Source organism: Thamnophis elegans, chromosome 9, assembly GCF_009769535.1.
Source record: "Thamnophis elegans isolate rThaEle1 chromosome 9, rThaEle1.pri, whole genome shotgun sequence".
NCBI classification, from domain to species: domain Eukaryota; kingdom Metazoa; phylum Chordata; class Lepidosauria; order Squamata; family Colubridae; genus Thamnophis; species Thamnophis elegans.
The window spans coordinates 18,678,016-18,701,828 of NC_045549.1; the positions used below are offsets into that span (position 1 = coordinate 18,678,016).

The following is a 23,813-nucleotide window of genomic DNA, read 5'->3' on the forward strand; positions in this document are numbered from 1 at the left end:
AAAAACTACAACTGATAGCCATTGGATAAAAAGGTTAGAGAAAGATGAGTTACTCCTTCTCTGAATACAATTTGTTGTTATTTTGTTTCTAGTTAGTCCTAAACATTTCAGCTACCATTTTTTTTATCTCTGACATCAATATTGGTATAAATGTAATTTAATATGTTATATTCATTAAACTTTACCCTAAGAAAATCCATCTAGCCCTTTTACAACTAGCTCTTTTTATTGAGCTATACTGCATTGATACCCTGGTATTATTTGCAAAAAAAAAAAAGTGCATTGTAAAATAAATTCTTCTGGATGGCAACTTCATATTTTTTAATTTGTTGGTCAACATACGTAGGGCAAAGTCTACTTAAATCCATTATAACAATTAAATAATTGCAAAGGTTTCACTTTAATGTTGCTGTCTACTTATGCGGCCTCCTCTAGTAATGGCACTATAGCTAGTTTTCTAATTCAGTCTCTGTGAAGGAATTGGCTTATTGACTATTCATCCTTTCACATTAGGGGGGAAATACTAACTACAGAATGAGAGAGAGCCAGTGTATGGGCAAGATCATTAGTCTGAATAAATGTGACAGCCCAGTTGCACCAGAAATACCACAGTTAGCAGTAAGCAGAAACTACAGCTTTGGGTGAAAAATACAGTAATTACAACCAATGGAGAGGAGAAAAGGAAAGCTCCGTAGTATTTATACGAAGAGAAATCAATACCAGTTCAGACTGCTATTTTACACAGGAATAGGGATAGATGTATGAAGGAGCTTATTGATTGCCTGAGTGATATAACTGTAGTGAATAATAAAGTGCAAAGAAAATATTTGTAAATGTGACCAAGATTTGCTAGGATATCTTGCTTAAATAGCAGCCCTTCTTGTTGATTTTGCAAGAAAGGTGCAATTGATTGCAGGAAAGATGTGACTGTTTGGTTATTCTTTTGCCAGTTCATTTAAAGTGGCTTGGATGATGATATGATCACTTACGCTATTTCCTCAGTAATGGTTACACAGACATAAAAGTGCTGTCAGAATAGAGATAAGCAACTGTTGCCATCACTGCAATTCAGATGGTGTGGAAGGTAGCAAGGGTAAATAAGAGAAGAATGGAAAAGGACTGGAGAAGAGATACTAGGAGTTGGCAGGATCCATACAGTGCTGGTTTTTAGAGACATCTAGTCATTCTGACTACTTCTTGTCCTGTTTCCTTCAATACAAGTATAGAATTCAGATTAATATGAACATCTAATAAGTTACATCCAGCAAGTAGTATGAACATTTTTTGTATCTGAACTACATTAATCATAGATGATCTTGAGCAAGCTCACAAGTAGCATGTCAGGCCTGCAATTATATTCCTTTTAGAATTTTGGCCTGCCACATTCTCTTATTTCATTATGCTGTTTCATTAGTATAGTTGATGGGAGGAGGGAATAGACAGGACTAGGATTGTGGAATGTATTGTTATCATTCTTTTCTAGAAGACCAAGGTCATCTTTTGTCCTCGCACTTTTACACCTGACCGAAAGCAGCTGGATGGAGATGCTAGCATGGAAGAAGAAGATTGGACCATGTGATGGATTGTGGGTGTGGGGACAAGATCATGAACTTTTAACTGGGTGGAATTCTGATGTAATTTCTAGAATTGGGATGAACACAGATGTGCTAAGATGTCTGCTTTATTAAATTGGAACTTTAAGGATCGTTTTGCCTTGGACTCTGATTTAATTCTACATGAACGTTGGCATTGCATACATTAATTTGAATGTAACTGGAACCTGAGGAAAAATATATGGTTTGATACCATGTTAAAATAGGCATTTTAATGCCTATGCATACAATAGCAATAATACTTAGATTCATATACTGCTTTACAGTGGTTCACAGTCCTTTCTAAGCAGTTTACAGAGTCAGCATATTGCCCCCAACAATTTGGGTCCTCATTTTACCGACCCTGGAAGAGTGGAAGGCTGACTCAACCTTGAGATTTGATCTGCCAAATTACTAGCAGCTGACAGTCAGCAGATATAGTCTGCAGTATTGCATTCTAACCACTGCACCTCATATACAAGGTTATCTTAAACCAAGATTATCTTTACTAGTTGCACAATTGGAAGAACTTCTCAGCATGATGGAACAGTAGAAAGCTCTGAGCTTTCTTCTATTGGATGTATTTAAACTGACATTGACAAGTCCCCTGAGATGCTCTAATATGGGTTTCTAAATCCAGCAGAGGGGCTAACCATAAATGACTGCATTATTCTCTAATTGAGAAGGGCAATCTAGGATGTAGACTTTTAAAACTTTGAAACAACATGGTTCGTACTTAAAATGAATGGTTTAAGAGTCTGTTTGAATTAGTCAAGATAGCCAATGATAAGAGTAACAATTGCAGAAAAGAGGCAGGTTTAGGAAAGATATTTGATGAAGATGGTGTTGTGGCCCACCTGTGGCCAGCGGAGCTGGTGACAGACTCAGACAGTGAGGAGGTTAGGGAGGAACATGCACAGAGCTGCCAGGAAAAGGGAACAGCTAAGGAACAAGGGTTGACTCAGGAGTAAAGCCACAGGTGGACGGTGAATGGCCCCTCCCATAGGGAATAAAGAGGGGCAAAAGGAGAGTGGAGTTTGCAGGAGATTATTAGTTCAATTCATTAGGGTGAAGATCTGTTCCTGACTCCTTGCCAAGTATTGTCTGCTACAGAGTGGCATTTGAAAGATATCGGCCTGGCAACTCTCCAAGCCTGATAAAGGTCTGTAGTTGTGAAATCTCTTGAAAGACTGTTGGCTGGGACTTTACTGAAGAGGAATTCACTTTAAACTAAATAAAAGGGGTTTTATTGGGATGAGGAGTCGGCTTCATGCTTTGGAGAAGCCTAGGTCAGACCAGCTGGAGGAACAAAGCACACTAATTCTTTCTCTTGATTTGACTTTATTTTATAGGAGTTAGATGTTCCTTATGATCAGCCAAACAAATCTAAATTCCTTGTTCTGCTCATGTAAATTATATGAAAGGTTATAACTTACATTCTTGCAGAGTCTTTTAACAACTGCATGCTGTTAAAAATGGTGTGTGTGTGTGTGTGTAAATTGCGGTGATCACATTATGGCCAATAGTACTTGTAAGAAAGTTTCTTGAAGGGAAAAAGAAGGAGGAAGGTACAAGAAGCCTGATTCATTAAAGTTCTTTGTTCATCATCATATCAATGGACCATTGATATTAATAGGCCATCGCCACCAGTGAAAAAATGTTGTTTGTAAGAAAACTTAGCATATTTAGTACCCCGTAGTATAATTACTAGGTGGAATAATAAATAATTAGATACATTCGCAATCAGCTAGTCATGCTGATATGTATGGCTTCTTGTTACATGTGAACATTATGGCATTAAACAAACCATTGCTTAGCTCAAGATTATAATCTAGCTGTAGTTTGCCTTTGATTAATCTAATAATAATGCATGCAGGGTGGCAAATTACATATTACTTTTAATGTACAATATTTAGCGAACTTTGTTTGGGGAACCCATGGGAGATGAAGTAGGCTGGTGCTTTATTCTGCAAGCAGAAAAGACCCCTTCATTTGCTTCAATGGGGACTTTTGGTTTATTATTCAGGAAAAAAGTCTCAGCATGCTATGCATTAAAGGCAGTGTTTATTTTGTCTCTAGGCAAAATTGCATTCTGTGATGAAAAGAATAGCCTCTCTTTAGTTAACCACTTGTCTTGAAGAATACCACGTCCACCCCAGCGTCCCCCTCCAAGGTCAAACACAACCCTGATTCGGCCCACAATGAAATCAAGTTTGACACCCCTGATATACAGAGTCTAAAACGGCCTTGTTATTTAAAGTATCACCTTTCTCCCATGGTTTTGTCTATCCTATAAGATCTGATAAGAGTTTGCATGCTACAGGTCCCATATTTGGGTGTCAGAGATGGCATGCTTCAGTATTTGCCTTTTGAAACAGAATACTCCAAGACAGCTGAACAGTTCAAACCCTAATTTCTTTCCGAAATGACTCTTTCCCCAGACATTGGACTAAGGAATGCTGTGAGCTCATTACATGGTGGTTTTCATGTTACAGAATTTGTTTTTTTCTCCATTTTCTCTTGCCTTTAGTTTTGATTGTTATTGATTTTTACGTTTGTAATCTGCACGTTTCTCAGAGTTACTCAAGCGGCTAGCCTGCAAATATCATTAACGAGTAAAATAAATACAATTTTATTCAAATGCTTTCCAGGGAAATACACAGAATCACCAAATGCAACTGCGTGCATGTTTTCAAATTCTATATTTACTGTTGTTGATTCCCCAGTATTTTAGGTAAAGACACAACTAATTAAGAAGAAAAAACTTAACAAGACTATAATAACATAATCATGATCTTCCCTTTAAAAATCCATATGCACCTATATGTTCATGCAGAAACTAACTCTTTTGCAATGAAATTTGGTATCTTTTCTATCTAAAGGATTGTTATCCTGATTTCCATCACAAACTAATGTGTGAAATAGATATAATAATACTAATACAACAATTTATTATTACAGTCTTACAGTATAAAATAATAAATAACAACTAAAATCTATAATTAAAATCCAGTGTCAATTATACATGGTCTGACTATAAGATAGTTGCAATTCCTAAACTGTGTGGACCATTGTAGGTTCAATGCTAAAAGGGAAGTGACTAAGCAGTGCAAAGGGTTTACCAGAATTGTTATATAACTTAACTATGGTGGTGAAGAAACGTGTTTGCAACGAATCCACAGTGCTGCTGCGCAGACTTTAGCCACCTGCACTGTAGTTATGGACTGTTCATCTTTAAGCAGCTAATGGAGATAGGTAGTGTTGGAACAGCCAGGATACCTAACAGTTATTTGCAGAATATGTTTTTTTCCTAATCTCCATATAAAAGGAACATATACTAATACATTTCATACATTTTGCGATGTTGCTCTTGTTATCCTCTGCATCCTGCCCCAATATCTTATATACCATACTTTTTGGACTATAAGACACACCAGTGTACAAGATTTCAAAGAGGTAAGTAAGAAAAATAGTTTTTGTCCTCTGGGCCAAAAAAAAACCAAAAACCCGAGCATTCTTTGCAAAAACGGGGACATTTTTGCCTTCCCCAAGCCCTGCTGAAGCCTTCTGGGGGAAGGCAAAACCTGCTCCGTTTTTGTGAAATTTTGCAAAAATGGGATGTGGGGGTGGGGCTTCACGAGGCCAAAAATGGCTGTATTCTGTATATAAGACGCACCAACATTTCCATGCTCTTTTAAGGAGGAAAAAGGTGCATCTTATACTCCGAAAAATATGGTATATATAAGATACTGGGGCAGGATGCAGGGGATAATAATTGCAGTAATAATTGCAATAGTAAGAATTTCAGTATCAGAAAGGTTTATGTTTTCCATCATTTTTAAACTAAGGTACAGAGCAATGAGAAAAATGATAATGTGGACTTATGAATGAACACATGCAAAGCAACAGAGACCCCTATTCACAATACAGCTAGTACTTTTTTTTGGTCAGGTGCCAACTACAGTCAAGAACAAGATAAAGAGGATATTTTGCTCCTCATAAAAACATCTCTCCTAGCTTAAATGCCAGGCTGAGTAAACCAATAAACGGAGGGCTTTAGATGTCACGACCCAACACGAACTACCGACTATACTAATTCTGTTGGAATTTTGAGGGACATCTGAAGGTCAATTCCTTCCATGCTCAAACTAGCAGGAAGCTATAATCCAAACACATCGAAAAAGGGATTAGAAGAGCACAGGGGATGACTTGTTTTTGCCAAGCTATGCCAAACCTTTTAAAGGTGAGTTTATTCCTCTGCTATGGAGAATTTCATTTGAATTTGTTCCAGTGCAGAGTTACATGAATTGTTTCTTTCTTCAAATATCAAGAGCAGCCTAGAGCTCTAGAGTGGTTTCACTCTGTCTGTCCATCCCAAATGGCAATGTCAACAAAGCAGCATTTAGGTTACTTTCACTTACTCTGCATACACAGCCCATCTGTGCAGTTCTTGGACTGCAAGACAAGGCCCTCACAGTCTCTGCCGCCGTTCTTGGGTGCTGGTGCGGTGCAGCCCCTCCTGCGCCAGTGGGTACATTCTGTTCCACAGGTAGACCATTTACTCCATGCTGTCCACCTCCCATCCACTGTCATAAGAAAATGGAAAAGATGTAAAGGCAAAATATAAAGACAAAATGAGGTGGGAGTGGAAGAAATAGAAAATACCCAGAATTTAAAAATAAAAAAGGATTTTACATGAGACTCTATAAGGAGTATGCTTACTGAAAAGACAGATAATAAAAGTGACATTCTTTCCTTTCCTTCCCCATTGTTTTTTTTCCCCTTCCTTTCCTTATTTTCTTTCCTCTCCTCTCCCCCTCTTCTCAGTTCAATTCAACTCTAGTCACATCATTTGTATATCAGTAGCAGCTCCATTTATTGGAATGCAATGTTGAAAACCTAGGATAAAATCTGCCTGTAGAGTCTATGTAAGATGAAATCCTTTTTATCCTACTGCCAATCACAGAACTGCAGAAAAAACCCCGTTAAGAATCACCTAGTCCAACTCTTTGCAATATGCAGTAAAACCAATAAACCACCTACCAGAGGTAGCTACAGAGCTTCTGTTTAAAACCCTTCATAAGTGCAGAACTATATTGGTTCAAACTTCTGTTTTTGGTTCTGGTGCACTTACTGAAAGAAACTTGAGTGAAAGATGTTCGGTTTTTGATATGTTTTATCCTTAAACCATTCCTCTAGCATGCAGCGGAAGCAGAGATGCAGTAAATCAAAGAACTGATGCTGCCATTAGAAATGGTGCCACTAATAGATCAATATGAAATTTACGAATCCAAACTGTATACACCTGTGTTTCTCAACCTCAGGAATGTTAAGACATGTGGACTTCAACTTGGCTGCCTGAGAAATTCTGGGAGTTGAAGTCAACATATTGCTGAGGTTGACAAACACGGCTGTACATAATAACAATCAATAAATTGCCATGCAAATGTTTTAGTTCACTAAATGTGGGTAGGGATGGACATTCTATTTTCTTCAGTAACATCAGGAAATGCTGTAAGCAAGCAAATTAGAAATATCCTATTGTGTCAGTAAAGATTCAAAGATTATTTGAAATTCTACCTACACCACATGAAGAAATCACGACAGAATGTCTGCAGTTTAATATTGTGTTCTAATCAAAATACTGCATTAAATCATACTAATGATCAGTATGGTGGGATATCATTTCTTAAAATAAAGAATTGTACTCCATTCTTGGTCAGCAATAGACATATTTATTGCAGAAGCAATATTCTTTCCCATGTCCAAATCTATGTATCAACTTTTTAGGGGTTTCCTTAGCCAAATCAAAGATAACCCTGCATGTATGATGGTCAAAAAGAAATGATACTACTGTAGTAATAGACAGGTATGAGTCCAACATACTGTAGTATGATCAATACAGAACTCATACTTGAAAAGGAGATTATTTCAGATCTTAATAGAGTATTCTGTTTCACTGATCATATGGAGATGGAGATTCTAAAAAAAATATTAACAAGTTTCACAAAGTAAAAAATGCTGTCAGTGTGTTGAAACCCTACTTTGATTTTAAACTTATTGATTTATTCTCCACTGTCTAATCTGTGCAGGAAAAAATACTGACTATCTCAGAAACTCCAGTTGATTTTTGTCACCAAATAGCACCCTTTTCCTATAATGTATATTAATATCTCCACTTTTGGAAGAAGCTTCTTGGATGACAAGTGAAGCAATTTCAAAGAAAAAAAACCAAGAAAGTCCAGTTGTATTTTGGAAAAGTACTTTGGGACAACCCTGACCTGGATAATTGAAAAAATCCATAGACATCTGCACCTTCTTGTCCTACTAGGATTTTGCATGGTAATACACAATGAAAGAAGCTTTCATGGGAAATTCATGTATAAACAAGAGGGAAGAGTAGTGTAGCTATAAGCAAAGAGAGATATGACACTGGGATTAATAGAATAATTGGATAGAAGAGCTGTTTGCTTCTTCTTTTCCTCCAGCCACATCACGCCTGGTATGCCAACAAGTTGAATTGTGTTTGATGGAACTTCTGTTTTCCCCAAAGCCTTAATTAAGAGAAAATAAGAAAGGAAGAAGATCTTCTCTTTAGGATTCCAAAAACCAGAGGTCATATTCTTGCTGACTCCACCTGGCTCATAGGTAAAAAGTTACCTAAAGTTGTTCTAAGAACATTCTGAAAATTCCTTCTTGAAGTGCATCCTTCAGAAGAAGTTTTAGATAGGTAGTCACTAGGCATTTGGATTTCTCAAATTTTGGTTCTGTGACCTCTTCTACCACACTGAATTTAAGGCAAGGTATTTGTAATGTTTACTTAATATATACATATTTAAAAAGCAACTTGAATTCTATGCAATAAAAGCTGTAAATTATTTGTTCATTTGCAATATTATAAAAAATGTAAATGTTTCGATTTGACATTGAGCTGGTGAGATGCTATCCAGCCACCTATTACTCCTGTGATCTGATACAGATATCTAAAATAAATATATACTTACTGAATTTCTATTAACATATTGATTTCACAAAATATTCCCTAACTAAAATAATAGTTTGACAGAATTCAACAGATCTGCAACAAATTCTTACAGATAATAGACACAAATTTTGAAGTTGCTTTCATTGTTATGTGCTTTTGTCCTTTAAAATCTATATTTTATTCCTTACTTTGATGTAATGTATTGTTGAGAAGCATGCAGTAAAATGGAACCTTGAATTTGTAATTTTTAAGGGAAAGTTTAATTGATGTCAAGTGCAATAGAAATAGGTTTCTTCCAATCATTATGTTAATAATTTAGATCACTGTTGCCGAATAGATAAAGGAATGTAGCTGATGACAGAGAAAATGTTTTGTTGGTTTAAAGGGCAAATCAGGTTTTGAGTTAGATAAATCAGACATGAGCTTTATTTGAACTTTTGTCCTTGGAAGGAACTAAAATAATTTTCTAATCCATCTAAAACGAATAAGTTAGATTTTACCCATCTTAGTGAATAAGATGCAGCCAAAAACATTCTGAAACATATTGTTAAGAGACTGCATGATTTTGTTTTTAATGTGAAAATTTTGTTATTTTACAACAAGGATAAAACATGATAATTTTATGTATTTATTCATTTATGTATTTATTACAGGTATATGCCACCCATCTTCATAGTGGCTCTGGGCAGTTTATAATAAATACAATAATCCATCTCCTTCAGATAATATTTTTACCTTTAGTAAATAAATCTTATCTTTGCCTTAATAAGTGTAAGCTTATTAATACATAAAATTGTGTATTATTTAAATGCAGAGTTTTTAACAGATCCAAGGCCTATGATCCCAAGGGTCTAAATCTTGACTCATTATGTAAGTGTTCGGAATAACAACTGCAATGAGAGGCAAACATTGCATAATGATAGTGCTAATTATTCATTTTATTTGTATCTGAATGGCATAACAGAGTTCACTTTAAAATTAAAACTAAGGAGTCATCGTTTTATCCCCCACTACCACAAATGAAAAGAAAAGAAAACAAGACTTATTCTAGATAATATCACATCGTAGTGATACAACATACCTGGACATAATGTGGTGCAAGCTATTTTCTGCAAATTTTGGCCTTCACAGAAAGTTCCTCCATTGAGGGGTGCTGGATTGGTACATGTTCTTGTACGCTTCTGAAAGCCTTTTCCACAACGGCTGTTACATACTGACCACTCTGTCCATGTTGACCATCCGCCGTTGACTGAGAAGTAAGGAAAGTAGGAAAATGACTTAAATGAAGAACTGACAATTTATGAAGCCTACAGTCTTCTATGAATTAAACTTTTTGTGTGTATGAAAAAGGGAAGTTTATATATTTCTTTTATGCTTGCTTGGATTTCAAAAGCGGATAATAAAAGAAACAGTAATATCACAATAAAGCAGTGATGGGATGTAGGCAGTGCGCCACGGTACAGGTGTACCGGAGCCTTCCCGGAGCACCGGATACTGTTTTGGTATGGTACTCCGGAGGGCCCCTCTGCCCGCCCGAGCTCCTTACCAGTCTTTTAAGTCTTTGGCGCTTCCACGCATGGCCTGTACAGTGCCTGCGCGATGTCTGCTGAGCAGCTGGAGCATTGCGGAGGCTCACAAAGGCACTAAGACGCAAGCGCGCGCTACGTGCATGTGCGTGCACGCTGTGCACATCTATGTGGACGCTACCGGGTTCCAACCATACCAGTTGGAATGGGATCTGGAACCCACTACTGCAACAAAGGTACTACCTTCGACCTTTAACATGTAACCAAATGAGATGAAAATCTGGACAAAACTAGTTTCTGCAGATTGAAAATTCAGTAATCTTTGGATCACTTAGGAAATAGATACCTCTTAGAAAAACCTTCCCTATTTGGATAATCAGACAGAGCCTGCACAGGATCTTCACCTACCAAGAGTTGTCCTGATTATTGTTGCGGCCTACCAGTGGCCAGCAGAGCTGGCAGCAGATTTGGACAGTGAGGAGGTTGGGGAGGAACATGGGCCAGCCTGGAGTCTGGGAAGGCTCTGATGAGGACTCTGTGTCAGAGGCAGAAAGGGGGGCAGAGCTGTATGCCAGTTACCGATAATTCCTGTACTTGCTGGAGGTTTTCAAATATTCTTCAGGGAGAGCTTCACCTAGTGCATATTAAACTATACTGAAGGGCTGTCTGAAATACGGCTCATGATTTGTAGATCAACTTTCTCTTGGATGGATAAAACCGGCATGAACTTGCCTGTATTGCCTACTCTCACTATACAATTTCACAATTCTGAATAGGTTGAAGTAAAATAAATACATATTTTAATGAGAACCATTTAAAAAAATTGGATGACCTCCATACCAACTAAGTACTATACTAGCACTAACTTTAATAATAGAGAATCAAACATGTAAACTGCCAAGGAACCAGGCCCTGTATATGAATCAAATATCATTTATCATAAGTAACTAAGTGAGCTTAGGAAAAGGAAGTGCAGGTTCGTAGGAATTTCTCCAGCATGGATGACATCAAGAGGGCATTGCTTGGCCAACTGGCAAGGCTATGGGCACTGATGTTGCTTCATTCATTTTTATTGACCTGGCCACTGGGACTCTAATTCAAAGTATATGTCATTTTTGAAATCAAATATTGAAATTATGTGCATATTAGCAGGTGATTTCAGGCTAAGGAAAAGATACATATAACCAATACGAGCCTTTCCTACTTCTTCAAGTGAGATATGACGTGACTCAGATGGTCACTTCATAATGGCCATAGACGTTCAATTTCCACTGTTCAATTTTCCACTTCCCCTTAGGATGACCAGTAATAGATCCCCCTTTTCTATGAAGCTTCCTTACATTTCAGAGTATTTTTACGCTAGATGATGAAGCTGAAAATTGAGTCATCCAACTTATATGATAATCGGAATTTATCTCTCTTGAATTCCATGTTGCAAGTGATTTGAACAACTATATCAGCAAAGGTAAGTAGTCACATAAAATTTCTAAGATTTTCACCTAATATTGTAGGGGACAATATAGGTTTTCTATACCAAATAATCCCATGGACCGTATTGTATAGATACTAATCTATTGTTTGCTCTTGCTATACAGTATGGAGAGAGATAAAGAATACTCCCAAAAGTCAATATGTGCTTTATGCTTATAGAAGACCCTGACATATAGTTACCATGTCAAGCTATGGAATGTACATAGGAACCGGACCAGTTAGGAAATCAAGCTGAACATAGTGAACTGATGTCTCCAGCTTGCGAAAGGAGTAAGACAAGGCTATATACACCCCCTTTATTTGTTTAACTTATACATTGGATCAGAATAGACAAACATAATTTAAAATTGGAGGAAGGAACCTCAACATCCTGGCTTATGCTGGTAACACTATGTTGTTAGCTAAAATACAAATAAACTGCAACCTCTAGTAAGAATGTCAAGAGCCCACAGTGGAAAAATGGGACAAAGATTACATTCAAGAAGCCAAACTAATGACAGCAGGTACCACAATGGCCTTAGAATGAGAATAAAGATATTGAAGGGTGGATGATTCTGTCTTTTAGGATCAACTGTCAACACTAAAGGAATCAGCAGTCAAGAACTACGTCACACATTAGCATTTGGTTTTAGTAGCAATGAATCCTGAAAAATATATTACAGATCAATGGTGGCTGAATCGGTCCAAATTGGTAGGCCTGGGTTCATAGGTGCACCATCTTGCTTTTGGCTTCTGTGCATGCACAGAACAATTTTTATTTGCTCATGGCTTGCTCGCAGTGCAGCCACGAGCGAAACAGCAGCAGTGGCTGCCGGAACCCACCCCACCCCTGATTCAGATGCCATCATCTTAATCTAGGACAAGGCAGATTAGTGCAGGGAATAGTTTTACTTTTACTTTTCACTCTATGAAACCTGGCTTTTGAAGAAGCACAGAAAGAATATTTATGCTTTTGAACTTTGTTGTTCAAAATGTTTGAGGATAAAGGGAATAACCCCATCGCCCCAAATAATGGATCATGGAACAAATCAACTCAAACGAACATGCAAGGAAAAAATGACCAGGCTCACATGCCTATAAAATTGGAAAAGATGCAAGGAAAGAGAAGAGAAAAAATAGTACAACCAGCAACAAAATAGACTCAACCACAGGGATAATGGGTTGAAGGGCAACTTCTTGGAGAAGAAGAGAAACGCTTCTTCAAAGAAAAACCGGAAAGCCCAGTTGCCTCTTGAAAAAAGTACCTTTAAGATGATCCTGGAGAAAAAAAAATCTATCTACAACAACTACTGACTTGATGGCACATCAGCTAATTAATAATTTGATGCTAATGGCCATACGTTAACTTCTTAAATACTTAGAAACCAAAGAGAGTATGGTGTATGTCAAAAGAAAGTTACCTAGTCAAATTTCTGTTTCACATATTAATCTGGAATAATTTCTAAAATTTTATAAATTCTCCTGGATCAATTAGTATTTGATGATATTCCACTTTATAGATGGAATAACCTTTAAATGAAATTGAGTGTTTCACTTTTTGTGGCAGTAACCCATTAAATTCTACGCATTAAACCAGTTTCATAAGTTTACAATTTGGAAAATAATACCTGCAATTTATCTGTGCAAGGATTACAGCTTCCCAAATCTATTACCCCCTGCTTTTCATAGCATTTCCCTTCTGCATTTTTACATTCAGACCAATTCCTCAGCTAAATGCGCTGCAATTAATGTGGTTATCCAAATGATTTAGCTTCTTTCAGCAGAGTGTTTTATTTCCATCTCAAGTGATATATGCAATAATATAATTCATACATTTTGCACCAACTTAATGACTATATTATCACAGAACGTATCTGATGAAGTTTTTATTCTTAAATTTAAAATGTCAAGTATATATTTTTTTAAGATGTATAGTTTAGGACATATCACAAAACAGCTTTATGTATCAAGCATTTGTCTAAAAGATAAAAAGACTTTGAGGCTCTTGAGATGACTCTTTATCATCATTGATGGTGGGGAAGAATACTACTGCTGCTTGCTTTCTCTAATTACATCATTTGGAAGGGTTCCCTGGCTATTTACCTACCCTGTCCAAGGTAGAAAAAGGGGGAGAAATTCTTTACAGGGATCTAATTAAAGCGAGGAAGCTAATAGTTACAGACTGCAAACCAGTTGTTAGATCTGTTGAATCACACCACTGCTTGTATAAAAATAAGTGCAAGAACCCAATAATGAAATTATGTTCTTCTTTGAAAGAAATATTGAAAAATATTATTTATCACAAAATTGAATGAAAAGAGATGGAAAAATGTAGGAATAATTATTCTTTATGGCACTGCAACAGATAGCAAACTTTGGATGTTCTTTGTGGACAGAGAAAATGAGAGTAGGTGCAATCAGGCAACAGTTATTTATTTCCTTTTTCCTACTTTTATGTCTCTCTTTTTCCCTCCTACTCTACCTATAACTCAACAGGAAGAATGCCATGCTGATCTCAAAGGCTAAGTATAATATACGTTCTGGTTCTAATTGCAGGCAAATTGAAAACTGTAAGGCTGTATTATTCAAGTTGCCTTAGTTTTAAGCTTTTCATAAACACAGTGAAATTTGAAAGCATGGACAGGGAGGTTCCAGTAAAATGAGGGGAACAAAACTCAGAGGTCTGTGGAGTTCCCCCCTCTCAAACCAACTTGTTTTAATTAACTACAAAATGAAAGACATTCTACTTTCATTATAAATTGCCTATATATTGTTTCTAGGCTTCAACTAAATATACAGAGCAGAATAAAGTAGTATTCAACTTTAAAAGTCCATCAGTTAAATTTCTCATGCCTGCATGGATTAAATTTTGTTTATACATAGACTAAAATCTATAAATAACCCAAATATGTGACCTGATAACTCTCTTACCATAGACAATGACAGCAGCAGTGGTGCTCTTCCTTTTTGCCACAATATTTTTGGCAACACAAGTATAATTGGCTGTATCAGAGAGACGTGCCTGCTTTATGATCAAGTTGTGGTCAATAGTGATATAAAAATTTCGATCTTCAACAGGGTCTATCACCTCTTCATTTTTCAGCCACTCAACCTGTTGAGAGATTCACAAATGTGATCAGATATAGCATTTTCACGTGATGCACTCCGGTGAACTATGTTTTTAATTACCTGTATTTATATTTTTTGACAGATTAATAATTCTCTCAAATCAGTTTATAAGTTAAATATACAAAATAAGTAAATAAACAAAAATGCCATTTAAATACAAATACAACCAGCAATTGTCAATAATCTTCTTCTAGGACAGCTGATAGGTCTTGATTTAGACCACAATTGAGCCCAATATTTTTTTTACTGCTAAGCAGTACAGTTGTTAAATGAGTTGCGTCCCATTTCATAACCTTTTTGTCACAGTTAGTAAGTGAATCATTGCAGTCATTAAGTGAATCATGTGGTCCTTAAGCGAATCTGGCTTTCCACATTTGACTTGGCTTATCAGAAACCAGCTGAGAAGATTACAATGGTGATCACATGACCCTGGGATAGTGCAACTGACATAAATACATGCTAGTTGTCAAGTGCCCAAATAGTGATCACATAAACATGGAGATGCTACAAAAGTCATAATTGTAAAAAAAGGTCATAAGTCACTTTTTCCATTGTTGTTGGAGCTTTGAATAGTCATTAAACAAATAGTTGCAAGTCGAGGACATAGGTTAAACATATTTCACCAAAATATAGTGGATACAGGAAAAATGTCCGGTTGAAAAGGCCTGTAAGGTAGTTGTTACCTTTACACTTCTTTTTATTTCAGGTATACTTTTCAGAATTCATTGTGAGAACTATCAGTGGTCAATAGCCCTCGGGACATGAGGAGACCATGTATTGGAAAGGCAAATCTAGATTTCCTATCAAGAATCCTCAAATATACTCTATTTTGAATTGTAATTATTTTTATCCTACTTTTCAATCGGGGTGCAATGGCTCGGTGGTTAAAGATGCTGAGTTTGTCAGCTGGAAAGCACTTTCAACTTGGCCCAGCTCCTGCCCACCTAGCAGTTCGAAAGCGTGCAAATGCGAGTAGATCAATAGGTACCACTTCAGTGAGAAGGTACAGCATTCTGTGAGCCTCAGCATACAGTCATGTTGGTCACACGACCACAGAAATGTCTTCAGACAATGCTGGCTTCCTCGGCTAAGAAACAGAAATGAGCATTACCTAGCTGGATACAACTGGACTGGGGAAACCTTTACCTTTTACTTTACCTTTCAGTAATGTTCTTTGGAAGCTGAACAGTGAGTTTTTAAATTTAAAGAAAAACAGCATTCGGTGACCTCTTTATGGGAAGTGATTCTCTGGCCCTTCCAATTTTAATAATGTTAACAACTATGGTTTTAGAGAACTCTGTGGAATCTATGTGGGTCATGATCTTTTGAAACAAATGATTTTCATTAATAACTTAGTAACGTAGGTTAAACATATTTCACCGACAATAATGCATCTTGTGTTGACTTAAAATAAGATACTGTTTGCCGTATATGTGAATCAATGTGACTCTGTATGACCTGTGCATATATACAATCACACCCTATATTCAAACATATTTGATGGTGGTTTTTTAAAAAGGCTTTCAGAAAGGCTGGAATGGTTAAAGACCTAAAAACATATTCCTCAAGCTATATAATATTCCATTCATTTCTATCATAAAGAATCACTGCAGTCTCTTTGAGCTTCCTGAGGTAAGCTAGTCTACATAAATTGGCTGAACATTCAGTAGCTTGTCTGCTTTTGAACTGAGCTTGTTTTACAGCCTGGGATGGATCAAAGGAGTGCCTTCATGTCACTAGATCACTGGAATTTATGCCCAGCACTTTAATCAAATTAAAAAAAAATCCTGCCCCTGGCCAACCCAATGGAATACAGAGAATTCTCACAACAAAGTAAGGCCTGGTTTGCCCACACAAACATGCCCTTTACACTAAACAGTTTGAACATTTGCCCATGAGATCAAAAGCCAAGAAGGTTTTTTTTTTAAAAAATCACAGAAATGATTGTGATCAATTATTCATCCAGGCACTTGGGCCTTCTTCTGTTTTTCTTAACATAAACGTACTGAGTGGTGGCACAGTGGTTAGAGAGCAGTACTGCAGGCTACTTCTGCTAATCATTGGCCGCCAGCAGTTTGGGAGATCGAATCTCACCAGGCTCAAGGTTGACTCAGCCTTCCATCCTTCCAAGGTTGGTAAAATGAGGACCCAGATTGTTGAGTGGGGGTGAGAAGGGTTAATATGCTGACTCTGTAAACCACTTAGAGAGGGCCGTGAAAGCACAGTGAAGCGGTATATAATCCAGGCTATTGCTATAAAACGTGACTCTTTTCCTAGAGGAATCATTGAAATTTTTTAAATAACAATTTTATTAGTTTATAGTGTAGCTTACAAAGAAAATACAAAAGTATTGCCCCACTTTTCTCTTCCCTTTTTCTTTCCCTATTTTTCCTATTATTTAATTTTGTAATTTTTTTGTGTATGCTACAAATCACTGAAAATATGCTTAATAAAATCCATTCTACTTAAGATAGGAACATGAATATTCTAACTGGATATTTCATTTTATCACCTAAAATAAAACTTGGTTGCAAGTATGAAACTATCTGTTCTCAGATCCATAAATTAATGTTCATCAACTTAATATTTTGCAATATAGAATTATTAATGATTCTATGCACTGCATAAATGAATTATTTCTAGTGGAAACTATTGAATTTAAAAGTGTGAAATTACATTTATTTTCTGTGATAAAATACCACATGCAACCATGCATCAATGAATCTACAACCTTAGATTTTTCTTATTCTTGAAATTATAATTCATGACAAAATGTTAGGCAAAGAATATTTCTTCATGATAACAGTCATCATAACTTGATAGAGTGATTGTATTATCACACGCAGATAGTCCTTTCTATGCTTCTGGGGATTTTAAACAACTACACTATTTACACAATAGAACCAAAGGCAAGGGTAGTATTCCTTATTGCACTCCTTACACTCATGTATTTTCCCTAATACCTTCCCAGAATGTAATTCTCAAAATAACATGATTACATTTCATCAGCACTTAGATGTAGTTTTCTGTTGTGTTTTGAAGCATGTGGAAATATCATAACACCTGCCTGCAACTCTATAAATCAAGTGGGTTTTTTGTCATAATTACCCAAAAAGGATACACAATTTGCAGAAGATAACAAGCTCACCCTTGACATAATCACAGTCCTTTTTGTTCCTTGTCCTATTTTTGTACAGTACTCTAGCATTACACAGAGAACGCAGACAATATGTATAAAGATAGATAATACTCCCATGTTTGCTTCTTCATCAAGAGGTAATGGTAATACATGCCACACAATAGATACATGCGTGGCAACACTAGGCAACTTAGGCTAGACTAGAGGCAAGGCCTGGCTAGCACTTGGGGGTGGGATCAGACATGGTATTCAGCCTGTTCTGTTAAGATACAGCCTGTTGTGCCTTAAAATGGCTTCTACTGTACAGCACAGTGGTGGCGGTTGTGGGAGGCTCCACCCACCCACCCCAACGTAATGTGTATGGAGAAGACAGTGTGCAGACGAGGTGTGTGCGAGTGAAGCAAGTGCATGGGCACGCTCACATTTGCGAACAGGTAGGGAAGGTAAGTGAATACCACCTCTGGGTGGAATTATATTGTTGCTTTATGATGCCCAACGAAAGGCACAACTGCTTAAAAGTGTTGCAGACAGGTGCTATGTTCATGTTTCCACATGTTCCGAATGTCTTTTTTGTAGACTGAAAATTGCACAGCTTTATTTATTTCATGAATGAAGGCAAATATATGTGTTGTTTATTTACTTCCGTGTACAAATGCCTGCTCAATATGAAGCAGAATTTATCTTCCTTTACTTTGTTAGGTTACAAAGAAAAATCTTACTGCATTTTATTATATTAGCTCCAATATAAACTGATGGAAAAGAAAAGAGAATTCGGATAAACTTTGCATGAGTAACATGTGATATCTTGCATTTCAGAGATGAAGTAAGCAGTGGAACATATAAAGGTCCTATCTTTCAGTATGTGTGTGTGTGTGTGGTGTGTATACACATATTTACACACAAATACACACACACACAATCATGTAACCATCTACCCAAAGCAGCCTAGAAATTATTGATGACAAAGTGATTATTGATAAAAATGTGGCTTGAATTTGTTATATAGACTCTAAGAAATCGATAAAGTTGAGAACTTCTCTGAGATACTGGCAGAAATTAAAAAGGAAAACTAGCTAGTAAGTACATCTTTTTTGTTTTTGGACTTTTTAAGGCAACCTTCTTTCAAAGAGCACTTGTTTTTTCCCCCTTTCATAACATACTTCAAAGCTAACGCCTTTTTCAGAGAGCTACTAATATCTTCCTCTAAAACTCATCCCATACTTTCAAAGAATGAGCATTCAAGTCATTTTGATGTGCCTAATTTATCAAAGAAGACAAGACGTTGCACTTAAAGCTCCTAGGTTGTTGATCAAAACCACAGGTCTTATTTGCAGAGCCTTTTAGTAATGAGTCACTTATAATGTCCTTGGTAATAGTACTAAATGTCAAATTAAAATAGCTTCAGCTATAAACATATAACCATTGCTTTGGAATAAATTACCTGTTTTCAGTAAGGCATTTCTTCCTTTAAAGCTTTTATATAAAATGCCAATAAAATTTGGAACTCCAAAAATACTGAAGTTTTATGCCTATGTTCAAAGAATGCACCAAACCAAAATGTCAGATCACATTTTAGTGTAGCATGCTGTATGAACCCAGTCCATTGTACAGTAATATTCAGTGTGTTTTGCCAAGTCATAAAACAGAGTTAATTGAGCAAGCCACAGTTAAACATGGATAATCATGTAATTCATATTAGGTATTATGCTTCCTTATAAAAGCTACATACAGTAAACCATTTTTCAGCCTCTGTTCTGGAATTACTCCCAGAGCATACAATTTGTCCTTCATTCTTAACCTCCCCCAAGACATTAATTCTCTCATTTTAGTTTCTAACATGTCTTTCTAGGCCAGAATGATACGCAGATTTTATTAATAGCAATAGCACTTAGTGTTAGCAATAGCACTTAAGACTTATATGTGCTTCATAGTACTTTTAGGTTTAGATTCAGTATATTGCCCTGAACAATCAGTCCAAGTAACATATCCATAGTAAACAAAACTCCAAAGCAGGGAATTTCCTCAAAGAATACGTTTATTGGACATGTCATATTGGCAAACTAACACATTTCACTTCCTAGCAAGGAATATAATTCTTTCCATTCCCTACTATCCTGTCAGAGCTGAAGAAGCTTCTTGGATCAGAAGTGAAACGCCTTCAAAAGAAAAAAACAAGAAAGTCCAGTTGCTTCCTGAAGAAGCACCTTTGGGACAACTGTGACCGGGATGACTGAGAATCTCTACAGCTGAGTTCATTTAATGACCATTCAAATTTACAACGGTACTGAAAAGAGTGACTGTTTTTTTTACACCAGTACCATCCTCTTGATCATGTGATCAAAATTCCGGTGCTTAGCAATTGGTTCATATATATGATAATTGCAGTATCCCAGGGTCACATGATCACCTTTTGCAACCTCCTGACAGGCAAAGACAATGGGGAATCCAGATTCTCTTAATGACTATGTTACTAACTGAACAAATTCAGTGATTCATTTAACAATTGTGGCAAGGAATGTCATAAAATGGGTTAAAAGTCACATGACAAACACGTCACTTAGCAACATAAATGTTGGGCTCAATTGTGATCTAAATTCACAGACTTTAGCCTGTACTTATGAGGTACCTTACATCCAGATATAACAAAAAACCTGGACTTTAATATTATTATTCCTCCAGCAGGTCTTCACAAATCTTTCTTGCATGTTATGCAGAGGTGGTATTCAGGGGGTTCTGACCAGTTCTGGAGAACCGGTAGCGGAAATTTGGAGTAGTTCAGAGAACTGGCAAATACCACCTCTGACTGCCCCCCCCCCATCTATTCTCTGCCTCCCGAGTCACAGCTGATCGGGAGGGAATGGGGATTTTGCAGTATCCTTCCCCTGGAGTGGAGAGGAAATGGGGATTTTGCAGTATCCTTCCCCTGCCATGCCTGCCAAGCCACGCCCACTAAGCCACACTACATCCACCAAGCCATGGCCACTGATGTAATTCTATACCTCTGTACTATTAATCAGTACAGGAGCCAGTTTAGTGTAGTGTTTAGAATATTGGGCTAGAAATTGGAAGACCTGAGTTCTAGCCTTGCCCTAGGCATGAAGCCAGGTGGCTAATTTTGGATCATTCATTTTGTCTCGGCTTTAGGAAGAAGGCAGTGGCAAATCATTTCTGAAAATGCAGCCAAGAAAACTGCAGAATTAGACTAGGTCAGTGATGGCGGACCTTTTTCTTATGGCATGCCGAAATTGCGCATCTGCGTGCCCACTCACACCTCCCCGCCCAACTGCGCTTGCTCACGGCCCGCTCCCCAGGCTCCGGAGGCTTTCCTGAAGCCTGGTGAGGGTGAAAATGGCCTCCACGGCGCCCCGGAGGCCCTCTGGAAGCCAGAAATTGATTGTTTCCAAACTTCCAGTTGGTCCGTTGGGGCCGTTTTTTGCCCTGCCCAGCCTCCGGAGGCTTTACTGAAGCCTGGGGAGGGTGAAAACGGCCTCCCCTGGCCCTCTTGAAGGGCAAAAAATCAACTGGCTGACAGCTGTTGTGCCACCAAATATGGCTCCGTGGGCCATAGGTTCACCATCACGGGCCTAGGTAGTCATCAATAGCCAACAGTGCCTTGAATCAACATTCACAGACGAAGGCGCATATACGGGTCCCAGGATAATGTTGCAGGATCCAACCTATGTTGGTTAACCAGGACTAAAGGTTTAGTCTTTTGAGCTTTTGGACTCATGCTGGAGCCCATCTATAGGGAACGGAAGTTCACGGAAGTTCCCTGAGGAAGGGGTCCAGCAGGATTCTGAAAGCTCGGAAGACAAAACCTTTGGTCCCGGTGACCTACCCAGATTAGATCATGTGACTAATATTATTCACTTTTAAAAAGTCCTTAAAGCATATACTTTTAATGTCTTGCTTTAATACTTTTACTATAAAATGCTCAGGGTCTTCACAGTTAATGGCATTTCAGAATAAGTCAAACAAAAATATAATGTATAGTTAACACATGTAAAAGTTGTTCATGCTATTGTGCATTCATATTTGGGGGAAAATGCACAATCCAATGTGGCAGCAATTTTGAGTACTTTGCACTTTGTTGTTCTATCTTTTTTTAATCCCATTCCCTTAGCGGGAGACAGATGTGTTGTCTCTAATTATTCACTGATTGGCATCAGGAGATATATTAACATAATTGGGACATTTGTTCTAATTAGAAAGGAGAACCTGCCACATGTCACCCAACATGAAATGTGAGGCCAACTGCTTCAACCAGAGAGAAAAACACACCATTGTCACAATGACTCTTTGCTACGGTCTCTATTTTTCAGAACATTATCCTCAAAAATTGTGCTAAAACATATTCTATGTACAAATAGTAACAGACAAATAGATAACATTTTTTTAGACCTAAGTTTTGGCTTCAAATATTAATTGATCAACTACTTAACTACCTGAAATTATTAATGTTTAAGGCACATTAAGATAGTTTAAGTTCACACAAGGCAGAATGGAGGAGTAGGAGAGTAATAAAAAAAATGGTTCATAGCAATTAATATTTATTAGATTCACAAACTTAATTTATGAATGCATTAACGTAATTTTAAAATGAATGCATTACAACTGTACATGTTCAAAACTAATTTGGTAGAAGTGCTTGGTCAACCATAGGACCTCTCTGCTCTTCATTAAAGCAGACCAATTTTTATTTTGCAAACTTCTATGTCAGCCTGAAAAAAATGATAGACCTGCTTAAACAGTCACCAAAATTTTAAGCAGTAGATTCCATAAAGTATTTAAGGAGTGGATTGCTTAATGCAGGGCTGTCAAACTCCTGGCCCATGGGCCGGATGCATCATGCACTGGCCACGCCCCTGCCCGGTTTAGCAAAGGGAGGAAAAAGGTCCTGATACTTCACATGACACCGCCGTGACAACGTGAGTTTGACATCCCAGACTTAATGTATTTACATATTTTTTCACGAATATAATAAAAAGCAACAGCAAAGAAGTGCTGTATTAGAAAGAGGTTCAAAATACTTCTGGGTTATTTTCAAAGAGTTTACAGACCTAGAATTTATCACACAGGTGATTAAAAAACAAAGCTGTTCCTTGAAAGAAAATGCAGAAAAAAACAGAGAAGGATAAGGAAACTGGAGAAAACAGAACAAGGAAGAGTCCTAATCCAATCATCCAACCAATGCAGGCAAGAAACCAGCTACTACATGTACAAAACCAAGCCTAAGAGTGAATAAATACAAACCAAGAAAAGAAAGTAGGCTGTTTTCAAGCAAGAAAAATGGAAGTTGGCATTCTGCCTTGATGTTCAATCGCAATCCATCTCTATACCAAACTTCGTATATTTTCCCAATCTGACTATTTAAATGCACTTAATTTTTCTTATGATCCCTCTTCTTTCCAACCTTTCCGATACCTTCCAAAAGATAAATCACAGCAGGATACAACACAAAGCAGTGAGAGTAACTATGTCTCTTCTTGGTATGCATAGCCATTCTCCTCCTCCTTCAGCTCCCTATTCTTGCTACATAAAAGGTTCCCTTTTCTGAACAGAATGCAAAATGCTGTCAGGTCGATAAAGTACCTGCAAGAAAATAGGTACACACAGGAGTTCCAATTAAAGGCAACGGCTGCAAAATCAGGGAGTACTCTTGCTAAACAAAGCAAACAGCGGTTATATTAACAATCAATTAGATGCAGCAGCCACCTGATGCTACATGTTTGTATAGGTCCCATGTGCTCCCTACATTTTGCCCAGCTGAGTAGCATTTGTGTCACATTCTTTTGGAGTTGGCAAGCATAATGTAATCATTTGGTAGCACAGTAACAATCTCTTTACTCAGCTGCCCCCAGCCCCAGTTGGTACCTAACTTGATTGGAGTTAATACAATGGTTTTTAAGCTCAACTGGGTCATCAAATGTTATAGCTGATGCTGTTGAATTGAATTCTTATAAACTTCCTTC

At 37.3% G+C, this 23,813-nt stretch overlaps 1 protein-coding gene across 1 annotated transcript in view; it reads right to left on the reverse strand.

Annotated features, from left to right (window-relative positions):
* Positions 1 to 23,813, reverse strand: part of UNC5C (unc-5 netrin receptor C) — a 158,482-nt gene that overhangs the window by 70,013 nt on the left and 64,656 nt on the right. The window contains exons 6-8 of the mRNA XM_032224337.1: positions 14,505 to 14,685; positions 9,659 to 9,826; positions 6,014 to 6,178 (exon numbers count right to left, since the gene is read on the reverse strand). Of these exons, the coding sequence (XP_032080228.1) occupies positions 6,014 to 6,178; positions 9,659 to 9,826; positions 14,505 to 14,685 (514 nt within the window). The remainder of the gene's footprint in view (positions 1 to 6,013; positions 6,179 to 9,658; positions 9,827 to 14,504; positions 14,686 to 23,813) is intronic.